The 24010-nt window shown below is 37.4% G+C and overlaps 1 protein-coding gene across 5 annotated transcripts in view; it reads right to left on the minus strand.

Annotated features, from left to right (window-relative positions):
• Nucleotides 1-20545: 20545 nt before the first annotated feature.
• The window catches only part of DEUP1 (deuterosome assembly protein 1), a 107966-nt gene continuing 104501 nt past the window's right edge, over nt 20546-24010 (minus strand). For all 5 annotated transcript variants that reach the window (XM_077113286.1, XM_077113285.1, XM_077113283.1 and 2 more), the window contains one exon: nt 20546-21486. In XM_077113286.1, the coding sequence (XP_076969401.1) occupies nt 21310-21486 (177 nt within the window). In that variant the 3' untranslated portion in view covers nt 20546-21309. The remainder of the gene's footprint in view (nt 21487-24010) is intronic.

The raw sequence follows: 24010 nt of genomic DNA on the forward strand, positions 1-24010 counted from the left end.
GTTGCATGGATAGCATTTCTTTTTTTAAAGACCACTTTCCCTGCCTGAATTCTGGGATTGGAAAATTATAATTCCTTCTCTCTGCAGTTCCTCTCCTTGCTCCAAGTGGGAACATACACTTGATTTGAAGACCCTTTATCCCACTGAGACCAGATGACTGATATTCTCCATCATCACATCTCTGAACAGCTTTCTCTAAGATAAGTCCAGTAGAGCCCACTCTTCCTGGGTGAAGTCAATAACTACATCTTTCAAGTTCACTAACTCTAATGGCTACATTGTCAATAGCTCAGCAGACAACTGCTGTCCTCCGGGTTTTTACTCACAATCAGATTAACATCAATTGTACCTGAGTCCAAATAGACAATGGTTGCATTAAATGTGCTTGGAGATTTACATTTACTTAATCCTCAGTCTGACTAAGACTGACTTACCTTTCCCAGTTTTCACTATCTTACAGGTTGGGGTTGAGAGGTACCATTTATAGTTTTCCTCAAGTTGCAGATGAATGAGGTATCCCAGAGCCATGGGTACCTCCCCAGTGAGTCCACCAGGAACAAAGCTCGATCCTCACTCTGGAGGCAGCACCATGTTCCTGGGAACTGAACCCCAAGACATTTCTGGGTCAGTCTGAGTCATCATGGATTGGAAAATGTGTGTTTGGGCACCCAATGGAGGGTGCACCCCTTCCTGTCCCTTCCTGACCCTCTGGTTGAATCCCTGAGACAGGACTGAGAGTCCTCTCCTGCCTTCTTTTTGATCAATGTTTGAATGATATGTATTTTCTACCCTTTTATTTTCAACTTGCTAATGTCATTATATTTGAAATGAGTTTCTTGTAGACAGCACATAGCTGGACCATACATTTAAATCCTCTCTGCTGATGTCTGATTTTCGTGTTTTTGGACCTTTGTCATTTTATGCAATTATTGATATGTTAGGGCTTAAGTCTGCATTTTTGTTTTCTGTTTGTTCCTTTTGCTTTTTTTGTTTCTTTGTTCACTTTTTCCTGTTTTCCTTGAACCTCTTTTTAGAATTAAATTATAATTTATCTATGGTATTTTGACTTTATCTCTTTGTATAGCTATTTTTAATAGTAGCTCTAGGTATTGACATATACATATATATATCACCATTTACTTGTGACATTATTTTACAATTCGGGTGAAGTATAAAAACCTTACCTTTCTATATGTCCCTTTACCCTGCCCTATTAACTTATCTTAAATATTTCCTCAGCTTGCATTTAGAATCACATCATACAGGGTTATAAATTTTTTTCAACTGTCAAACATAGAAAACTCAAGAGGACAGTCTATTGCATTTAACCACACTTTCACTTTTTCTAATTTTTTTTTCTCCTGGTGTTCAACAACCAGAGAAAGAATTAATTTTATTTTATTTTCTGTTTAGAGAATTTTCTTTAGCAATTAAGAGTAGGTTTGTGGTTATCAAGTTCTCTTAGTTTTCTTTCATCTGAAAGATGTCTGATTTCCTGTTCATTTCTGAAGAAAATTTTTTACTGGGTGTAGGATTCTGGGTTAACAATTCTATTCTTTCAACACATGAAAATGTTGGACAACTTCATCCTGCCTGCCATGGTGTACTAGTTAGGAACTGTTGTGTACCCCAGAAAAGCCGTGTTCTTTAATTCTAATTCAATATTGTTGGGTGGGATCTTTTTTATTGTTTCCATGGAGATGTGACCCACCCAATTGCGGGTGGTACCCACCCATTCAAGTTGTGGTTGCTTACTAGAGTCTTTTAGGAAGGAGCCTTTTTGGAAAAAGCTGTAGAATCCACACAGCCAGAGACCTGTGGAGATGCAGAACAAAAACACCCCAGGGAGTCCTTATGAAATGAGAAGCAGATAAAGAAAGCTAGCAGATGTCATCATGTTCCTTCCCAGCTGAGAGAGGTATCCAGAAGCCAAAGACCCCAGCAGATGCCAGCCACATGCCTTTCCAGCTGACAGAGATGTTCTTTATGGCATCAGTCTTTCCTGAGTGATGGTAACTGCTTTTTGCTTCCTTAATTTGAACGTGTTCACAGCCTTAGAACTGTAAACTTGCAACTTAATAAATTCCCTTTTTAAAAGCCATTCAATTTCTGGTATATTGCATTCTGGCCGCTTAACAAACTAAAATGGATTTGGGTACCAAGAGTGTGATGCTACTGCAGTTTGAAAATACCAAACATATTAGAACAGCTTTTTAAATGGATAAGTGGAAGATTTTGGAAAAATTGTGAGGAACTTGATAGAAAAGGCCTAGAGTGCTTTGAAGAGACAGTTGATAGAAATGTGGACTGTGAAGACAGCTCTGATGAGACTTTAATCAGAAATGAGGAATGTGTCAATGCAAACTGGAAGGAATGCCACCCTTGTTTTAAAGTGGCAGATAATGAGTACCAAATTGAGTACTGCTGTTGGATGGAAGTTAGAATTTAAAGGCAATGATCCAGAATACTTAGCTAAGGAAATTTCCTAATTAAATGTGGAAAAGTTAGCTTGGCTTCTCCTTGCAGTTTATAATAAAATGTGACAGGAAAGAGATAAGTTGAGAACTGAACTCTTGGGTACAAAGAAACCAGAAATTGATGATCTGGAAAATTCTGGGCTTCCAGAAAGTGAGAACCCAGTGAATAGGTCCCTACATGAGGATTTAACTAAACATGGGATCAGTCAGCCATTTCATAAAAATCCAGGATTGGAGATGGAGTTATCCAGGAAGGATTTATAGAAGTCCTATTGTCAGATGGGTATGATCCCAGTATACTGCATAGAAAACCAACAAGAGTGTTGCAGCTCTGTATAAATGGAACCACTGCCAGTCTGGAATAAAAGGGATAGAAAAGAGACAAGTTGAAGGAAAAATAACTTCAACGGCAAAAATATGGAAGGTAAAGTCTTAAGGAAAAAAAAAAACCTCAGGCCAGGAGAGCAGACCCACCCATTCATGTGGAGAGAGTGAGTTTGTCCCAATAGCAGAAGGTGGGCTTTCCACCTTGATGTTCAGGAAGAATTGGGCTGCCTCAGGCCTTGGAGAGGGTGGGGCACATTCCCTGGGGATTGGGGAGAGCCTTACTGTTGCCACATTGATCTGAGGGGGGTTGAACTTATGCCCCAGAGATGGCAGAGAGCCCAGTTGCTGCCCCAATGCTTGGAGAGGGTGGAGCTAATAAAAAGGTTGTCTCCCCAGTGTCTCCCAAGGTTGCATTTGGAGAGAACAGAGCTGCTATGTAAGCACTTAGAAAGGGTAGGGTTGCTGCTTTCTAAAGTCCTGAGGAAAAAGAACTCTCAGACTCTGAAATCTAATGGAGCTTTGCCCTGCAAGTTTTCAGAACTGTTTGGGTCCAGTGACCCCTGTATTCCTTCTAATTTTTCCCTATGTAAATGGGACCATCTATCCTATGACTGTCCCTCTTTTGTATGTTGGCAGCAGATAACCTGGTCTGAGTTTCACAGGTCCACAGTAGAGGAGAATTTTGCCTTAGGACAGATCATGCCTATAACTTACTTTGGTGAGATTTTGTACTGTTTCTGACTTTGTATTGTATTTGTATTGTTATTGAAATGGTTTAAGTATTTGTGATATTGTGATGGAATGAGTGTATCTCATACATGGAAAGAACATGTCTTTTGGGGTCCAGAGGGTGGAATGTATTCGTTAGAAACTGTTGTGTGCCCCAGAAAAGCCATGTTCTTTAATCCTTATTCAGTATTTTTTCCATGGTGATGTGACTCACCCAGTTGTGAGTTTTACCTTTTGATTAGTTGGTCTCCATGGAGATGTCTCTCTACCCTATCAAGGTGAGGTTACTTACCAGAGTCCTTTAAAAGGGGACTTTTTGGAAAAAGCTGTAGAGTCCACATAGCCAGAAACCTTTGGAAATGCAGAATGAAAACATCCCCAGGGAATCCTTATGAAATGAGAAGCTGATAAAGAAAGCTAGTAGATGTTGCCATGTGCCTTCCCAGCTGACAGAGGTGTTCTGGATGGCACCTCTTGTTGGTGCCTTATTCTGGACATTTTCACAGCCTTAGAACTGTAAACTTGCAACTTAATAAATTCCCTTTTTAAAAGCTGTTCCATTTCTAGTATGTTACATTCAGGCAGCTTAACAAACTAAAACACATAGTTTTTTTTTATGAGAAATCCCCTTTTATTAAAATAGCTTTCTCCCTATAGGTAAGGTGTCATTTGTCCCTCACTCCTTTATAGATTTTTTTCTTTAGTTTCCTGAAAATTGATTATGATATGTCATGGATTTCTTTGTGGATTTTCCTGTTTGGGGTTTGCTCATCTTCTTGAATCTGTAGATTTATGTATTTTGTCAAATTTAGTAAGTTTTCAGGGATTATTATTATCATTTTTTAGTACATTTTCAACTCTGCCCTTTCATGCTTCTCCTTCCAGAACCCTTATGACATGAATTGGTAGATCCTTTGCTATAGTCCCACACATCCCTGACAGTCGGTTTCTTTTTGTTGTTGTTATTCTTTTTTCTCTCTGTTGTTCAGAATGGCTAATATCTGCCTTCTGGTCATTTTGGCTTCTAATTCATTGATTTTTTCCCTCTGCCTCCTCCATTCTGTTGTTGACTGTGGCCACTAGGTTGTTATTGCAGTTATTGGATTTTTTTCAGTTCTAAGATTTCCATTTGGTTTATCTTTATATCTTTTATTTCTTTGCCAAGACTTTTTGATTTTTCATTTTTAAGCATGTTTGTAATTATGCACTGAAACACTTTTATAATGGCTGCTTTAAATCTTTGTCAGAGAATTCTAACATCTGTGTCATCTTGGTGTTATTACCTACAGATTGTCTTTTCTCATTCAAGTTGAGATCATCCTGGGTCTTGGTATGACAAGTGATTTTCTATTGAAACCTGAATATTTTTGTATTGTATTTTGAGACTTTGCATCTTATGTAAATGTTGTGTTTTAGCAGGCCTCTCAGCCTGTGCTGCAGCAGGGAAATGCAGTGCTGTCTTATAACTTCCAGGTGATGGTGGGAATCCAGGTTCTCGACTCAGCCTCTTTTGACATCTGGGGGAAGGATTCCTCATTACTACTGGGTGGAGGTGGGAATCCAGGCTCCCCCCACTAGTCCTTTGCTGATAGTGATTTGGTACTATTGATAATTTGATACTATTGATACTGCTTACTGCTTTTCCTGTGGATTCCAGTGACACCAGGGAGTGTGGGGGTGGGGGTGGCCTAATTTATCATTGAGCTGTGGTGACTGTCCTGACTGTCCACTAGACCTCTTCTGACACCATCCTCATGGGGGATAGGGGCAGTTGTCTCATTTCTGCCTCTTGGGAGTAACTTTCTGGCTTCCCACATAGACTTACTGAACTGCTGAGAGAAGGCCTCATTAACTGCTAGCAGGCATGAAAATTCCATCTCCCAACCCAACCTTCTCTGACATCAATCTAGTGAGAGTGATTGGGGCTCTGGAGAAAGTCTAGGCTCCCCCCCTGCCTTTCTGGTGTGGATGGGGGAGGCCACAGTTTTTTTCTGTGGTGTTTGGCTGGGGTACAGTATTTATTGTTTAAAAGTTTTCTTTCTTGTCTGCCTCTTCCCTGTTTTTCTGACTAGAGAGAGGATTTTCTTGAGATTGTTTTTTCTAGCACATTCCCATTTCAAGGTTTTCAGCTTTTACAACTCTAAGACTTGAATATGTTAGCCGAAAAGAAAACATAAAAATCCAACATTGTATCATCCCTTGGGTCTTGAGGGCCCTAGATGGTCTGCCTTCTCTCCACTTTTCAATTTTCTTTCTTTATTTTATATGTAAGTCCAGAGTTTTTAGTTACTCTTGGTGGGATAAATAAAAATGGAAAATAAGTGTAAATAAATACAAATGAGAATAAATACCATTCTTTGCTCCTATGTTGGAGCAGAGAACAAAGGCACCTGCATTGTGAGTTCCATGTGAGATTTTTGCTCATGCTTATCTCATGATCTGTACATGTGGTTCCATTCACCTGAAATAGCCATTTCCCTCCCATCCTCACCCCATCATCATTCACCTCTTTTACAACTCATCCTTAATGGTCTAGATCAAATACTAGATCATAAGTTGATAGCACAATCTTCCGAGAATTTTTAAGCACATTGCTCTTATTATAGTTGTATCATTACTACCTATTATTATTCTCATTCATTTATCTTTTGGTTATTCTCCTAGACTGTATTCTCTGATACATTTTACAAATCTTTATCAACTTAAAGGGTTTTCTTTGCAAAAATTTGGAGTCACTTATATATCTAGCACAGTTTCTTCAATGAGATGAATGTATTTTCACCAAAATGAGGCTATTTGCCCGTTAAATCCTATCTTCTCTTACTCATATTTTTAATATTAAAAAATTACTGAACTGAGGAAGGTGCCAAGATGCTGGCTTAGCAAGGTGTGGGATTTAGATCGTCCTCCATAACAGTTACTAAATAACCAGAAACAGTACAGAACAGCTCCTGGGGCCACGTCAGTGACTGGGCACACAGCGTACCCCACCCAGTCTGGACCAGCTGGACCAGCTGTGAGCCCCCCCAGAACTGTGAGTTCCTCAAGCTGTGGCAGCCAGTGACTCTTCCCTGCAGGCTACTTCCTGGAGGGGAAAGGAAAGAGACTTTACCAGAAGCTGGGGCTGAGTGCAATGAAGCTTCAATTGTGGAATTAATCCACAAATTCTGACTACTAAAAATGGGCCTGCAGCTCAGGTGAACCTGGTCAAAGTGGAGGTTGCTGATTTTGCCCTGGTGCCAAGGGGGCAGGGCTGACAGAAAAAGAAAAAAAAGGAAAAGAAGTTTTTGTGGCTGTGTTTCTATGAAGGCTGGACTGCCTTTGAATACAGTGGCAGGGCTTCTCAGGCTGCAACTGCCCCAGGCATAAGCAGAAAAAAGCTTGTTTGAGAACTTGTCTGGAGCATGTGCCTTCCCCAGGGGAGGGGTGAGGCCCAACTCAGGTGGAATCCCTCCCTCAAAGAATTCAGACCCCAGGGCTTGGAAATTGGAAGCCATTAAAGCCAGCCTACAACCTCTCCTCTGTCTCCACCATGCCCCTTGCAGGGAGAGTTTGCCAAAGTTAAAGGTACCGTGTCATCTTATGCTGGTACGACCTGCAGGAAGACAAGTGCCACATACTGAGCAGGATAAGAAAAACAAGTCCAGAGACTTCACAGGAAAGTCTTTCAACCTGCTGGGTCTCACCCTCAGGGAAAACTGAGGCAGGTGACTTTTTCCTCCTGACAGAAGGCCAGTTTGGTCTGGGAAAATCCGGCTGGGGTCTATAATACCTAATTAGACCCTCCTAAGGGTGGAGGGGAAAAGGCACCATACAGGTAGGGCAAGAAACAAGAAAACAAGAGCTAAAAATTCCTCCTCTGTTAAACAAAACCTAAGCTAGTGGTCCAGAAAAAGAACTGAATGTCAAAGAACAGACAGACAACAAATTTATCCAGCAAGAAAAAGCTACGTAAAAGAAGTGAAAACAATCTCCAGAATAAACTAATGAAGGTAATTAAATGCCTAGACACCAGCAAAAAATAACAAATCACACTAGGAAAATTGAAGATATGGTCTAGTCAAAGGAACAAACCAACAATTCAAATGAGATACAGGAGTTGAAACAATTAATTCAGAATGTTCAAACAGACATGGAAAACCTCATTGTGCTGGTTTGAAAGGAAGTATGCTCCCTAGAAAAGCCATGTTTTGATCAAAATCCCATTTCATAAAGGTGGAGTAGTCCCTATTCAATACTGTATGTTTGAAACTGTAGTCAGATCATCTCCCTGGATGATGTGATTTAGTCAAGAGTGGCTGTTAAACTGGATTAGGTGACAACATGTCTCCATACATTTGGGTTGGTCTTGATTGGTTTATTGGAGTCCTATAAAAGAGGAAATATTTTGGAGAATGGGAGATTCGGAGAGAGCAGAGCAGAACAGCATAGCCATGAGAAGTGGAGTCCGCTAGCCAGCAGCCTTTGGGGATGAAGAAGGAAAATGCCTCCTGGGGAGCTTCATGAAACAGGAAGCCAGGAGAAGAAGGTAGCAGATGACGCTGTGTTCAAAACGTGCCCTTCCAGCTGAGAGAGAAGCCCTGACTGTGTTTGCCATGTGCCTTCTCACTTGAGAGAGAAACCTTGAACTTCATCAGCCTTCTTGAATCAAGGTATCTTTCCTTGGATGCCTGTGATTGGACATTTCTATAGACTTGTTGTAATTGGGACATTTTCTCAGCCTTAGAACTGTAAACTAGCAACTCATTAAATTTCCCATTTTAAAAGCCATTCTGTTTCTGATATATTGCATTCTGGCAGCTACAAACTAGAACATTCATCAAAAATCAAATCAATGAATTGAAGGAGGATATAAAGAAGGCAAGGAATGAACAAAAAGAAGAAATCAAAAGTCTGAAAAAACAAATTACAGAACTTATGGGAATGAAAGGCACAGTAGAAGAGATGAATAAAACAATGGAAAACTACAATGTTAGATTTCAAGAGGCAAAAGATAGGATTAGTGAACTGAAGGATGGGACATCTGAAACCTGACAACCCAAAGAAAATATAGGGAAAAAAATGGAAAAATATGAGTAGGGGCTCAGGGAATTGAATGACAATATGAAGCACACGAATACATGTGTTGTAGGTGTCCCATAAGGAGAAGAGAAGGGTAAAGGAGGAGAAAAACTAATGGAAGAAATTGTCACTGAAAATTTCCCAACTCTTATGAAAGACTTAAAATTACAGATCCAAGAAGTGCAACGTACTGCAAAGAGAATAGATCCAAATAGACATACTCCAGGTTACTTACTAATCAGAATGTCAGAAGTCAAAGTGAAAGAGAGAATCTTGAAAGCAGCAAGAGAAAAGCAATCCATCACATACAAGGGAAACCCAATAAGACTATGCATAGATTTCTCAGCAGAAACCACGGAGGCGAAAAGACAGTGGGATGATATTCAAATTACTAAAAGAGAAACACTGCCAACCAAAAATTCTATATCCACCAAAATTGTCCTTCAAAAATTAGGGAGAAATTAAAACATTTTCAGACAAAAAATCACTGAGAGAATTTCTGACCAAGAGACCAGCTCTACAAGAAATACTAAATGGAGCACTAGAGGCAGATATGAAAAGATAGGAGAGAGAGGTGTGGAGAAGAGTGTAGAAAGGAAGACTACCAGTAAAGGTAAAAAGAAGAAAAACTAGATATGACATATAAAATCCAAAAGGCAAAATGGTAGAAGAAAGTACTGCTCACACAATAATAACGCTAAATATTAATGGATTCTCAAACTCCCCAATCAAAAGACATAGACTGGAAGAATGGATTAAAAAACAGGACCCATCTATATGCTGTCTACAGGAAATGTATCTTAGACCCAAGGATAAACACAGGTTGAAAGTGAAAGGTTGGGAAAAGATATTTCATGCAAATAACAATCAGCAAAGAGCAGGAGTAGCTATACTAATACCCAAGAAATTAGACTTCAAATGTAAAACAGTTAAAAGAGACAAAGAAGGTTACTATGTATTAATAAAAGGAACAATTCAACAAGAAGACATAACAATCATAAACATTTATGCACCAAGCCAGAGCGCTCCAAAATACATGAGGCAAACACAGAAAACACTGAAAAGAGAAATAGACATATCTGCCATAATAGTTGGAGACTTCAATTCCCCACTCTCATCAATGGACAGAGCATCTAGACAGAGGATCAATAAAGAAACAGAGAATTTGAATAATACAATAAATGAGCTAGATTTAACAGACATTTATAGAACATTACACCCCACAGCAGCAGGATACACCTTTTCCTCAGGTCTCATGGATCATTCTCAAGGATAGACCATATGCTGGGTCATAAAGCAAGTCTCAATAAATTTAAAAAGAGTGAAATCATACAAAACACTTTCTCAGACAATAAAGGAATAAAGTTGGAAATCAATAATAGGCAGAGTGCCAGAAAATTCACAAATATGTGGAGGCTCAACAGCACACTCTTAAACAACCAGGGTCAAGGAAGAAGTTACAACAGAAACAGTAAATATCTTGAGGCAAATGAAAATGAAAACACAACATATCAAAACTTATGGGATGCAACAAAGGCTGTGCTAAGAGGAAAATTTATTGCCCTAAATACCTATATCAAAAAAGAAGGGCAAAAATCGAGGAATTAACTGTCCACTTGGAAGAGCTAGAGAAAGAACAGCAAACTAACCCCAAAGCAAGCAAAAGGAAAGAAATAATGAAGATTAGAGCAGAAAGAAATACAATTGAGAACATGAAAACAATTGAGAAAATAAACAAAACCAGAAGCTGGTTCTATGAGAAAATCAATAAGATTGATGGACCCTTAGCAAGATTGACAAAAAGGAGAAAAAGTGGATGCAAATAAATAAGATGAGAAATGGAAGAGGAGACATAACCACTGATCCCACAGATCAGTGGGAAGTACTCACAGGATACTGTGAACAACTTTATGCTAATAAATACGACAATGTATATGAAATGGACAACTTTCTAGAAAGGCATGAACACATTGACTTGAGAAGAAATAGACAACCTCAAAAAATCAATCACAAGTAAAGAAATTGAATCAGTCATTAAGAAGCTCCCCCAAAAGAGAAGTCCAGGACCAGACGGCTTCACATGTGAATTCTACCTAACATTCAAGTAAGAATTAGTACCAATCCTGCTCATACTCTTCAAAAAAATTGAAGAGGAGGATGGCTACCTAACTCATTCTATGAAGCCAACATCACCCTCATACCAAAGCCAGACAAAGATATTACAAAAAAGGAAAACTACAGACCAATATCTCTAATGAATATAGATGCAAAAATCCTCAACAAAATTCTTACGAATTGAATCCAGGAGCACATTAAGAGAATTGTACATCATGACCAAGTTGGATTCATCCCAGGTGTCATGGTCAGGGACACGTGTCAACTTGGCCAAGTTGTGGTAACTGTTTATCTGGTTGGGCAATTGCTGGCCTGTCTGTTGCAATGAGGACATTTCATAGAATTGGATCATGATAACATCAGCTGCATCCACAGCTGATTCCATTTGTAATCAGCCAAAGGGGAGTGTCTTCTACAATGAGTGATGCTTAATCTAATCACAGGAAGCCTTTTAAGGAGGATTCAGAGGAGACAGGCTACATTCCTGCTTTGGCTGGTGAGCATCTCCTGTGGAGTTCATCCAGACCCTCCATTGGAATCATCGGCTTCACAGCCTGCCCTGTGGATTTTGGATTCTGTGTTCCTGTGGTCACATAGACACTTTTATAAATTTTATATTTGCAAGTGTTCCCTGTTGATTCTGTTTCTCTAGAGAACCCTAACTAATACACCAGGTATGCAAGGATGGTTCAACATAAGAAAATTAATTAATGTAATGCATGATATCAACAAATCAAGGGAGAAAAGCCACATGATCATCTCAATTGATATAGAAAAGGCATTTGACAAAATTCAACATCCTTTCTTGTTGAAAACACTTCAAGGGTAGGAGTAGAAGAGAATTTCCTCAAAATGATAATATATGAAAAACCCACAGCTAACATCATCCTCAAGGGGGAAAAACTAAAAACTTTCCCCCAAAGATCAGGAATAAGACAAGGATATCCACTATCACCATTGCTATTCAACATTGTGTTGAAGTTCTAGCCAGAGCAATTAGAAAAGAAAAAGAAATACAAGGCATCAAAACTGGAAAGGAAGAAGTAAAACTCTCACTGTTTGCAGATGATATGATACTATATGTCGAAAACCCCCAAAAATCCACAGCAAAACTACTAGAGCTAATAAATGAGTACAGCAAAGTGGCAGGTTACAAGGTCAACACTCAAAAATTTATAGTGTTTCTATACACTAGTAATGAACAAGCTGAAGGGGAAATCAAGAAAAGAATTCCATTCACAATTGCAACCAAAAGAATAAAATATTTACGAATAAATTCAACTAAAGAGACAAAAGACCTATACAAAGGAAACTACAAGAAATTGTTAAAAGAAATCACAGAAGACCTAAATAGATGGAAGGGCATACCATGTTCATGGATTGGAAGACTGAATATAGTTAAGATGTCAATTCTACCTAAATTGATTTACAGATTCAATGCAATACCAATTAAAATCTCAAAAACTTACTTTTAAGAAATAGAAAAACCAATAACCAAATTTATCTGGAAGGGCAGTGTGCCCCAAATAGCTAAAAATATCCTGAGGAAGAAAAATGAAGTCAGAGGTCTTACACTACCTGACTTTAAGGCATATTATGAAGCTACAGTGGTCAAAACAGCATGGTACTGGCATAAAGATAGATATACTGACCAATGGAATCAAATAGAGTGTTCAGGTATAGACCCTCTCATCTATGAACAATTGATCCTTGATAAGGCAGTCAAGCCAATTCACCTGGGGCAGAACAGTCTCTTCAATAAATGGTGTAGAGAACTGGATATCCATATGCAAAAGAATGAAAGACCCTTATCTCACATCCTATACAGAAATTAACTCAAAATGGATCAAAGACCTAAACATTAGATCTAATACCATAAAACTTTCAGAAGAAAAGGTAGGGAACTATCTTATAAATCTTATACTAGGAGGTGGTTTCCTAGACCTTACACCCAAAGCAAGAGCATTGAATAAATAAATAAATAAATGGGAACTCCTCAAAATTAAACACTTTTGTGCATCAAAGAACTTCACCAAGTAAGTGAAAAGACAGCCTACACAATGGGAGACAATATTTGGAAATGATATATCAGATAAAGGTCTAGTATCCAGAATTTATAAAGAGATTGTTCAACTCAAGAACAAAAAGACAGACAATCCTATTACAAAATGGGCCAAAGACTTGAAGAAACACTTCTCAGAATACAAATGGTCAAAAGGCACATGAAAAGATGCTCAACTTCCATGGCTATTAGAGAAATGCAAATCAAAACCACTGAGATATCATCTCACACCCACCAGAATGGCCATTATCAATAAAATAGAAAATGACAAGTGCTGGAGAGGATGTGGAGAAAGAGGCACACTTATCTACTGTTGGTGGGAATGTCAAGTGGTACAACCGCTGTGGAAGGCAGTTTGGCGTTTCCTCAAAAAGCTAGATATAGAATTGCCATATGACCTGGCAATACCATTGCTAGATATCTACTCAGATGACATGAGGGCAAGGACACATATGGACATTTGCACACCAATGTTTATAGCAGCATTATTTACAATTGTGCAGAGATGGAGACAGCCAAAATATGCATTAACAGACAAGTGGCTAAACAAACTGTGGTATATGCATACAATGGAATATTATGCAGCTTTAAGACAGAGTAAAGTTATGAAGTATGTAGGAACATGGATGGACCTTAAGGACATTATGGTGAGTGAGATTAGCCAGAAACAAAAGGACAAATACTGTGTGGTCTCACTGATATGAACTGATATTAGTGAATGAACTTGGAGAATTTCATTGGTAACAGAGACCATCAGGAGATAGAAATAGGGTAAGATATTGGGCAATTGGAGCTGAAGGGATACAGATTGTGCAACAGGACTGAATGCAAAAACTCAGAAATGGATAGCACAATACTTCCTAACTGTAATACAATTATGTTAAAACACTGAATGAAGCTGAATGTGAGAATGATAGAGGGAGGAGGGCTGGGGGCACAAATGAAATCAGAAAGAAAGATAGACGATAAAGACTGACATGGTATAATCTAGGAATGCCTAGAGTGTATAATGATAGTGACTAAATGTACAAATTTAAAAAATGTTTTTGCATATGGAAGAACAAAGGAATGTCATTACTGCAGGGTGCTGAAAATAGATGGTGATTAATATTTTAAAATTTTACCTTATGTGTGAGACTAAAGCAAAAAAATGCTTATTTGGTACAAAATTTATCTTTTGACTAGTGCATTTCCTAATATAACTTATGTAGGCAGCTTAATTGAACACCATAAGTACATGGAACCTTGAGTAGGGCATGAGATTTTGTTGGTTTGTCCAGAGTGATGCCTCAATAAGTCCCAGAGTGATTTGAACAGTGAATAAAAAAGTATTTGCAAAGTCCCCTTTGGGGAATGGTGAGAAAGGGGGGAAATTCAACTTCCTCAAGTTGAATTCCTGATATTCTCAGAAACAGTGCAGACAACCAAAGTTATAGGCTGAGCCCCAATCTTGGGGTTTGTTCATATGAAACTTAACCCCAAAAAGGATAGATCAAGCCTACTTAAAATTAGGCCTAAGAGTCACCCCCAAGAGAACTTCTTTTGTTGCTCAGATGTGGCTTCTCTCTCCAGCCAACACAACAAACGAACTCACCACCCTCCCCCTGTCTACGTGGGACATGACTCCCAGGGGTGTGGACCTTCCTGGCGACGTGGGACAGAAATCCTAGAATGGGCTGAGACTCAGCACCAAGGGATTGAGGAAACCTTCTTGACCAAAAGGGGGAAGAGCAAAATGAGACAAAATAAAGTGTCAATGGCTGAGAGATTCCAATCAGAGTTGAGAGGTTATCCTGGAGGTTATTCTTACGCATTAAACAGATATCACCTTGTTAGTCAAGATGTAATGGAGAGGCTGGGGAAGTGCCTGAAAATGTAGAACTGTGTTCCAGTAGCCATGTTTCTTGAAGATGATTGTATAATGATATAGCTTTCACAATGTGACTGTGTGATTGTGAAAACCTTGTGTCTGATGCTCCTTTTATCTACCTTATCAAGAGATGAGTAAAATATATGGAATAAAAATAAATAATAGGGGGAACAAATGTTAAAATAAATTTAGTTTGAAATGCTAGTGATCAATGAAAGGGAGGAGTAAGGGTTATGGTATGTATGAATTTTTTTTCTGTTTTCTTTTTATTTCTTTTTCTGAATAGATGCAAATGTTCCAAGAAATGATCATGAAGATGAATATGCAACTATGTGATGATATTGTGAATTACTGATTATATATGTAGAATGGCATGATCAAAAGTTAAGAATGTTTGCGTTTGTCTGGTGTTATATTTAAAAAAAAATAAAAAAATTAATAAAAGAAAAAAAAATTACTGAACTACAAGCATTTGTTTTCCAAGCTCTGAGATTATATGTGCTGTGGTGGTTTGCAGCCACCCCAGAAAAACATATTCTTAAATCTAGTCCATTCCTATGGTTGTAAACCCATTGTAAGTAGCACCTTTTGATGAAGTTACTTAGTTAAAGTGTGACCCAACTCATTCAGGATGTGTCTTAATCCTAAAACTGGAGTCCTTTATAAACAGAATGAAGACAGAGAAAGCAAGCCATGGAAGCAAGAAGCTGAAATCAATGAAACATGAAAAAGAAGGGAGAAACTGAGAGATGCGACCATGTTTCTTGCCATGTGGCAGAGGAGTCAAGGATTGCTTGCAGTTGGTCTTTGTGAAGTAAGCATCGCCTTGATGATGCCTTAAGTTGGACATTTTTCCATCCTCAAAACTGCAAGCTAATAAATTCCCATTGTTTAAGGCAGCCCAATTCATAGTATTTGCTTTGAGCAGCCTAGGATATTAAAGCGCACAGACATATATATGTAAATTTATACACACGCACACACACACACACAAACACATTTGTTTCCCTAAAACTCTTGGATGCAGCGCTTGCTAATATAAAAATCTTTGGCCATAAACTTTATGTGTATAGTCATGTTAATAGTAACAAACTTTATATGTGAAGCTAAAGAACTGTTTTAGTTTGGCTAGTCATAATTTGATCAATCAAAATCATTTGGGAATGATCTGTTCAATATTTTACTCCAGTCAAAATATGTTTGGGATAGAAAAAGGGTTTCACTCAATCAGTACTGATGCTAGTAAGATTTTCCTCAAGCTGATGAAAATGTGGAATTGCAAAGCTAGCAGCATTCTTGTTTTCAGAAACAGACAAAATCATACCAAGTGGGAGGAATGATAGCTCAGTTGATTTCTATTTTATCATTTTAATGCATAATACTTATTTTTTTTTTAAAAAGTTGTCAGCTGTCAATATCAAAACAAGTGTGATTTATTCTAACAATTTAGATCCTTTGACAGTTTGTTTCTCTCCTCCTTGGCAGGCAGGGGAGAAAAGTGTGTCAATTTAATTGTCAAGGGTAGCTTCTATCTTAAGTACCTTGGAGTAACAGGGTTCACTTCTGACCATCATGGTAAGATTCCTAAGGCAGCAATCTCAGTGGGATTTTCAAGTAAGGAAAACTCTGGCCTGTGGAAGAACTTGGTTTGGACCTTGTTAGCATCCCTGCTGCCAGCAACTCTGTCTCCAAGAGAGAACAAGTCATTGAGAAAAAAAAAAAAACAAAAACTCAGATGGACTAGGGTGCTCCCCATCCTCATAAGATCATTATTTTTAGTGAAGTCTGGAAATGGGAATGTCACCTCTAAAAAATCCCCAAAGCTGGACAAAGACATGAGAAGAAAATTACAGACCAATATCTCTCATGAATATAGATGCAAAATCCTCAACCAAATATCAAACTGAATCTAGCAACATATAAAAAGAATTACACACCATGACCTTGTGAGATTTATCTCAGAAATGCAAGATTGGTTTATCATAGATGAAAATAATATACCATATTAAGAAGGGGAAAAAAATCACCTGATCATCTTAATAGACACAGAAAAAGCATTTGACAAAATTCTACACCCATTCATGATAAAACATCTCAACAAACTAGGAATAGATGGGAACTACCTAAATCTGATAAAAGACATCTATGAAAACCCTACAGCTAATATCATTACCTATATCTAGTGGTGAAAGACTGAAAGCTTTCCTTTAAGATCATTTTCATGTTCATGGAATAGAAGACTCAAAGTTGTTGAGATATCAATTCTCCCCACTACATCTATATTGGACCTATAGATCAATTTGGGGAAAATTGCCATCTCAATCTGTATCAAAATCCCAGGAGGCTTTTTTTGGTAAAAAATTAACTTATATGGGGATGTAAGGACCCAAAATAGCCAAAATAAGCTAGGGGAAAAAAAAGAGAAAAAGTGGAGAATTTACACTTCTACACTTCCCAATATCAAAACTTGCTGCAAAGCTGCAATAATCAAGACTATGTGGCACTGGTAAAAGAATAGACCTATAGATCACTGGAACAAAACTGAGAGTTCAGAAAGAAACTCTTATAATAATGATCAATTGTTTTATATAGAGGTGTTAAGACAGTTCAACAGGGAAAGAATAGTCTTTTCACCAAATGGTGCTGGGACAATTGGGTATCCACCCTTACTCTTAAACTATATGCAAACATGAACTCAAAATGGACCTAATCTAAAACCTAAAACTATAAAACATTTATAAGAATATAAAGAAGAAAATCTTTGTGATATTGGGTTGGGGAAATATTTCTTAGATATGATATCAAAAGCACCATCCACAAAAGAAAAAAAGCAATGAATGGGCTTTCATCAGAGTTAATTAGAACCTTATGTGCTTCAAAAGATACCATTAAGAAAATGAACAAGTAAAGTCAAAGACTAGGAGAAAATATTTTCAAAAATATATCTGTTAAATGCTATCTCAAAAATTATGCATAAAGAATTCTCACAACTCAATAATAAGAGAAATAACCCATTTATAAAGTGGACAAATATATATGAAAACACATTTCACCAAAGAAGATAGATGAAAAACCATTAAGCGCATGAAAAGATCCTCAACATTATTACTTAATAGGGAAATGCAAGTTAAAACTGAATGCAATACCACTTCACACTAGGATGGATATAGTAAAAAAGGCAGACCATCACAAATGTGTAGAGGATGGTGAGAATGTAAAATGGTGTGGCCACTTTGGAAAATAGTTTGACAGATTCTTTTAAAAGTTAAACATAAATCTACAAAGTGACTCAGAAATTCCATTCCTAAGAATCTACTCAATAGAAATGAGAACATATGATTATACAAAGACTTATACATAAATGTTCATATGCTTTTTTTCATAATTGCCCCAAACTGGAAACAACTCAAATGTCTATCAATGGGTGAAATGGAGAAACAAAACGTGGTTTATTCATATAGTGGAACACTATTCCACAATAAAAAGTAATAAAATATTGATACACACTACAATATGGATGAACCAGAAACTCAGGCTAAGTAAAAGAAGCCAGTTGCAAAAGACCACGTTATATGAATCCATTTATATGTAATGTCCAGGCATATTTATAGAAACAGAAATTACTTTAGTGATTGGCTAGTGCTGTGGGTAGGAACGGATAGAGGCTGCAAGTAGGCACTAGAGATCTTTTTGGACTGATGGAAATGTTCTAAAACTGGATTTTAGTAATATTTGCACAACTCTTTAAGTTGACTAAAAATTATTTAATTGTACCCTTGAAATGGGTGAACATTATGGTATGTAAATTATTTATTAGTGGAACTGTTAAAGATTGAGTTTAACTTACATATAGTAGCTGGCACATGGTCCTTAATAAATAGTATTATTTTTGACGATACATTTCATCTTCTGAGCTTAGGCCTAAAGCCTCTGAGGACAAGAATGACACTAAGCACTTACAGCTAATATTTTAATTATGCTAAGCACTACGTATACATTATCTCCTTTAATCCTCACAAAAATCCTGTGACATAGATAGTATTATTATCCCTGTTCTACAGATGAGGAAATGGAAGTTTAGTTATGATTACAGGGCCAAAGTAAGAAGAATCCCTTGCCTCCAAGCAAATCTAACCTATCCTAATGATTTAAAAATCTTTAAGACATAAAAATTTCTGTCTGATCATGGGGCTAGTTAGGTAGCTCTGAGGCGCTCCTTAGTTTTATGCCTGGTCCAACTGAAGTCTTTATTGTTGGAAACTTTGCTGTACTAGATTCCTGGCAGTTCTGCTTCTGAGATAAAATTGTTGGTCACCCTAACAGTAATTGCGACTGATTTATGCTCATCTTTGTTACAAGACTGACTCCTCTTGACCCATGCTGGAGGATGGTGGTGAGTGGCCACACTGGAACACTGCCTGGTTGACTTCTGTGACTCGTGCCAATGTTTGTGCCACCCTGTGCTCAGGGAAATCCCTGGAGGTCATGAAAACTTTTCCTCAGGCTTAGCCAAGTAGTAACTCCAACTATAGCTGCTAGCATTCACATGGGATGGACAACAGTCACTGGTATACATCCACCGTCTTGCCACAATATTATGTTGATTCTAGTCACAAATTCTGCAAGGGCCTGGGCCATCTGGGTATCCCAAAGACCATAACATAAGATATCATATTTTAACACTAACATCATGTTAATAAGACCTAATGAGCAAGAAGTGGCAAGTATGTTGAAGGCCTCTCACTCCAGAGGTTGAGAGATAAACACTGTGAAGATTCAGGGGCTTGATATGTTGGTGTTTTTTAGGGGTATGGGGTATGTCAGGATATTTCCCATATGATTCCCTTTGAATACTGAGTCCTGCAGTTAATATTGAATACCAGTTTTAAGAAAGCTGATATGAAATGGAATGATAATGATTTAAAAGAAGTTTGCTTGTGGACTAGAAATAAGAATCCATAGATTCACCATTAGCCCTGAACAAACATAAGTTGATGTTCTCTTTGCTCTGCTAAGTTCAAGGAGCATTGCAGCCTAGTTCTTCATTTCAGCCAACACTTTTCGATTGTGCCTTCACCTGAAGAAAATAAATGGCATCAATACATAGGGGATTATAAATTTATGTATATTTAATCTTTTTTATTGTGCGCATTTGCATTAGAGATAGAAAGTTTTAGAATGTTTATGGAATGCCCATTTCCTAGATAACTGAAACATTTCATTTTCTCCATGTTGAGAAGAATATTTCTTAATAAGAATTTTTAAATGTTCATAACTTTGTTTTTCTCATGTGGGACTTTTGTGGGTCAGCTAAAGACTTTGTATACCTCTGATATTTTGTCATCAAATGTGACTTCTGAGGGTACAGTCTTGTTCACCATCTGCCTACTTATGAGAGTAGAAGCTGGAACCAGAATCAGACCAGGGCGTTCATTTCTCCTCACCATGATTGTAAGTAAGATTCTCAACGTCTCTGATTCCCAGGAATAAGGTTACCAGTCCTGCTGACTTCACAGGCTTGTTGTGAATTTAAATGAATAAACCTGTGTGGAGATTCTTTGCAAATACCAAGAGCTATATAAATACATGTGGTAGTGTCACCTCCAGTGAACAGTGCTCTGCATTTTTCACATGAAAACATTATTCGTTATCTAAAGATATCTTGACTTGTCTTTCAGTATCTTGAGATTTAGTTTCTTTACAGAGAAAAATAAAACTATAAAAGCACTTACCTTGAATAATTACATAGGGACTTTTCAGTCTTTTTTGATAGATACATATTTGTGTGTGTGTGTGTGTATGTGTGTTATTTTTTTCAAACTGAAAACTCATCCAAAGATAATTTTAAAGAAAGAATATTGGATTATCATGGCTGTTTATTTGTAACTTAAATTTTATTGTTCACTACCATGCTATTACCAACTGTATACAGATTTGGTATTTATAAGTCCACAGAATTTTGAAGTCCTTTATTGTACATTAAAAACAAAGGTGATTATAAAGGAGAATGTAGCAGCAATAATCCATTATATTATCTTGTTTCATATGCATGTCATAATTAATACTAATACAAAGCATTAAGCTTTAGCACATGTATTTTAAGTCTAAATAGCACTGTCCATGTTCTTTAGTTTGTTAAAAACAGACATTTAAGGTGATGTAGAAAGATGTATGCCTTTTTTCTAAAAGAAATTTTTAGAATATTTATATGCTCCAAAATGCTTAAATAATATATTTCATTTTTTCCCTAATCTTTGAGTTTTCAAACATAGTACAACTGAGTTGCACCTGATTCATTTTATATTTGGCATACACATTTCCCTTTCCCTCATTTTGTGTTATTACAGAGGAAATGGGTTTTTAGTATACATGATTCAAGTGGGGAAAAAAGAAGTATTTAAGTCCAAAATACCCCTTAGATTTGAAAAAAATTTCTTTCGGAGTAGTCAAGTTTATTTTATAGTAACTCTACAGAAGAACACTTTAGTATGTTAATGCAGAAATACAAACAGCTTTATAGAACAAAATACTATTTTGTAGCTGTCTTACAGCAGTGATTTACTCAAGAAACAGAACAAAATTTCTCAGTTTTGTTAATCAGCTTTGTAAATATTTTGCCAGAGCTTTTTTTCTTGGGTTGGGGAAAGCAAACAAAAAATTTTAAAAGCTCATATGTGTCTATTTTGTTTTAGCGGGGTGTATTTATTAAGAGTAAATTCTGTATGTTTTTGCAGTTCATCAATATGTGTATTTAGAAGTTTTTCAAGTTCTTTTGCTCGCTTCTCTTCCTCTACCAGGAAATGTTGTGCAGCCAAAGAAGCTGGAAAGGATATCTCTGGAGGAGACTAAAGAAAGAACGAAAGGAAAGTTAAATGAGGAATACAAATCCTTTTTTAATCTTCATATTTCCAGGCATGCTACATCCATGACATATTGTCAAACACTGCAACTCTTAATGAAATAATACATCCTGCGCTGACCCCCCTCTACCGGTGTAATGGAGCCACTGCTAATGAAACCTCCAAGTAACTGAACCGTCACAACAACATTATATTAAAAAGCTCTAGAAATGAATATTACAGTGTCCTACTGCAAATGCAGGGACAACATAATTATATGAAACTTGCCTGGAGTATACCCCACTAATTTACAAAGGCAGTGATTTTCCTCTGAAAATAAGAATGTCAAAAAGCAAAAGTAAAGATTAGTAGAGTAGTGTTTGACAAAGAAAGATTTATATAGGAAAAAAAATTAAAGATTGGCTTTATGTGCTGGCTAACTGATGCTGAGAGTCAGCAGGTGAGGGCTGAAATGCATGATACGTCTCTGCGGATAAAATGGCTCCTTAGTAGGGAGAGCTACAAGGCTGGGACGCATCATCATCATTCTGTCTTAGATGAGAAAGCCTTTGTGATGGGAGCCCCAGTTCCACTCTTTACGGTGATATGGAAATGCAATTTAACTGTTTGTGACCTGTTTGATGCTTATTAAAAAAAAAAAATCTGTTAGTGAGGAATAACAGGCAAATAGGTAATTTTGCAGACCTTCATTCCAAAACAAAAATATTTAAGTTACTTTTAAAAATAAATTGGGGACATTTGTACTTTAGTTTTCCAGTTCTTGGTCCCTAGGTTCTTCTTCATTTTTTTTTTTTTGTTCTGATAGGAAGAATGGGACTTTATAAAGTATTTGAAGAGTCAACAATCTGTATACAAGAGAACCTTGTCATAGGGGGATATGGTTCTCTAGTCTGACCCTTTCAAAAACTATATGGATCATGGCAGATGAAAGTGGACTATCACAAACTTAGCCAAGTAGTGGCTCCAGCTATAGCTGCTGCTGTGTCAGGTATAGTATCTTTACTAAAGTAGATTAATACAGCGTTGAGCATGTGGCATGCTGGCAAATGTATTCTTTTAACACCCAACAAGGAGGAGGATGAGAAGTAGTTAGCATTCATCTGGGATAGACAGCAGTCAGTATACATCCACCAACTTGCCCCAGTGTTATATTAATTCTACTGTCACAGTAAATTCTGAAGGGGCCTGGACCATGTGGGCATCCCCCATATATTAACCCTCATATGTTAACAAGACCCAGTGAGCAAGAAATGGAAGTATATAGATGGCCTTGGAGAGACACAAGCACTCCAGAGCGTGGGGAGATAACCATTATGAAGATTCCAGGGGCTTGGTATTTGGTGAAGTTTTTAAAGGTCCAGTAGTATGGGACATGTCAGTGCATCCCCTCCTAAGTAAAGTTCAAATTAATGTACCTTCTAAATTCCTATAACTATGAGAGAAGCACACAGTTCGGTAGGCCGCTTCAGGTTTTTGAGGGAGCATGTTCCACACTTGATACTGATCTGACCGATTTATTGGGTGATACAGAGGCTGTTGTTTTTTATGACACAATTTTATTCACATACCATGCAATCCACCCAAAGTATACAATCAATCGCTGTCAATATAATCGCAGTGCTGTGCTTACATTGCCACAATCAATTTTAGATCATTTTCATAGCTCCAGAAAGAAAACCCCCATGCCACTTATACCCCCCCTATTATTGACAGTAAACTTTGGTATGGTATCTTTGCTACAAATGATGGAAGAGCAATAAGATATCACTATTAACTATAGTCCATAGTTTGCATTAGGTGCATTTTCCCCATATACCACCCTATTATTAACACCTTGTAGTTGCGACATACATTTTTGACATACATTCATAGAAGGATGTTCCTATATTGTACTATTAACCACCTTCATCATCTACAACGGGATTCACTGTTATACACTCCCATGTCTCATCCTTTAGCTTTCCTTCTGCTGATATGCATAAACTAAACTTCCTCTATCAACCACCATCACATGCACTACTATTTACACACATGATAATGTCTTACCATTACTTCTGTCCATTTCCAAACATTTACAATGGACCTTATTTTAAAAATTCTGCACAAATTAAGCATCAGCTCCCCATTCTCCACCCTCATTCTAGCTCCTGAAACTCCATGAGTTTTCTCATTATATTTAGTTCATGTTAATGAGATCATACCATATTTGTCCTTTTGTTTCTGGCTTATTTCACTCAACATAATGCCCTCCAGGTTCATTCATGTTGTTGCATGCATCAGGAATCCATTTCTTCTTAGAGCTTAATAATATTCCATTGTATGTATAAACCACATTTTGTTTATCCATTCATTGGTTGATGAACATTTGGGTTGTTTCCATCTTTGGGCAATTGTGAACAATGCTGCTATGAACACAGGTGTGGAAATGTCTTTTGCATCTCTGCTTTCAGTTCTTCTGGGTATATACCGAGTAGCAGGACTGCTGGATCAAAGGGTAGTTATATACTTA

The sequence above is a fragment of the Tamandua tetradactyla genome, chromosome 8 (assembly GCF_023851605.1).
Source record: "Tamandua tetradactyla isolate mTamTet1 chromosome 8, mTamTet1.pri, whole genome shotgun sequence".
Classification (NCBI taxonomy): domain Eukaryota; kingdom Metazoa; phylum Chordata; class Mammalia; order Pilosa; family Myrmecophagidae; genus Tamandua; species Tamandua tetradactyla.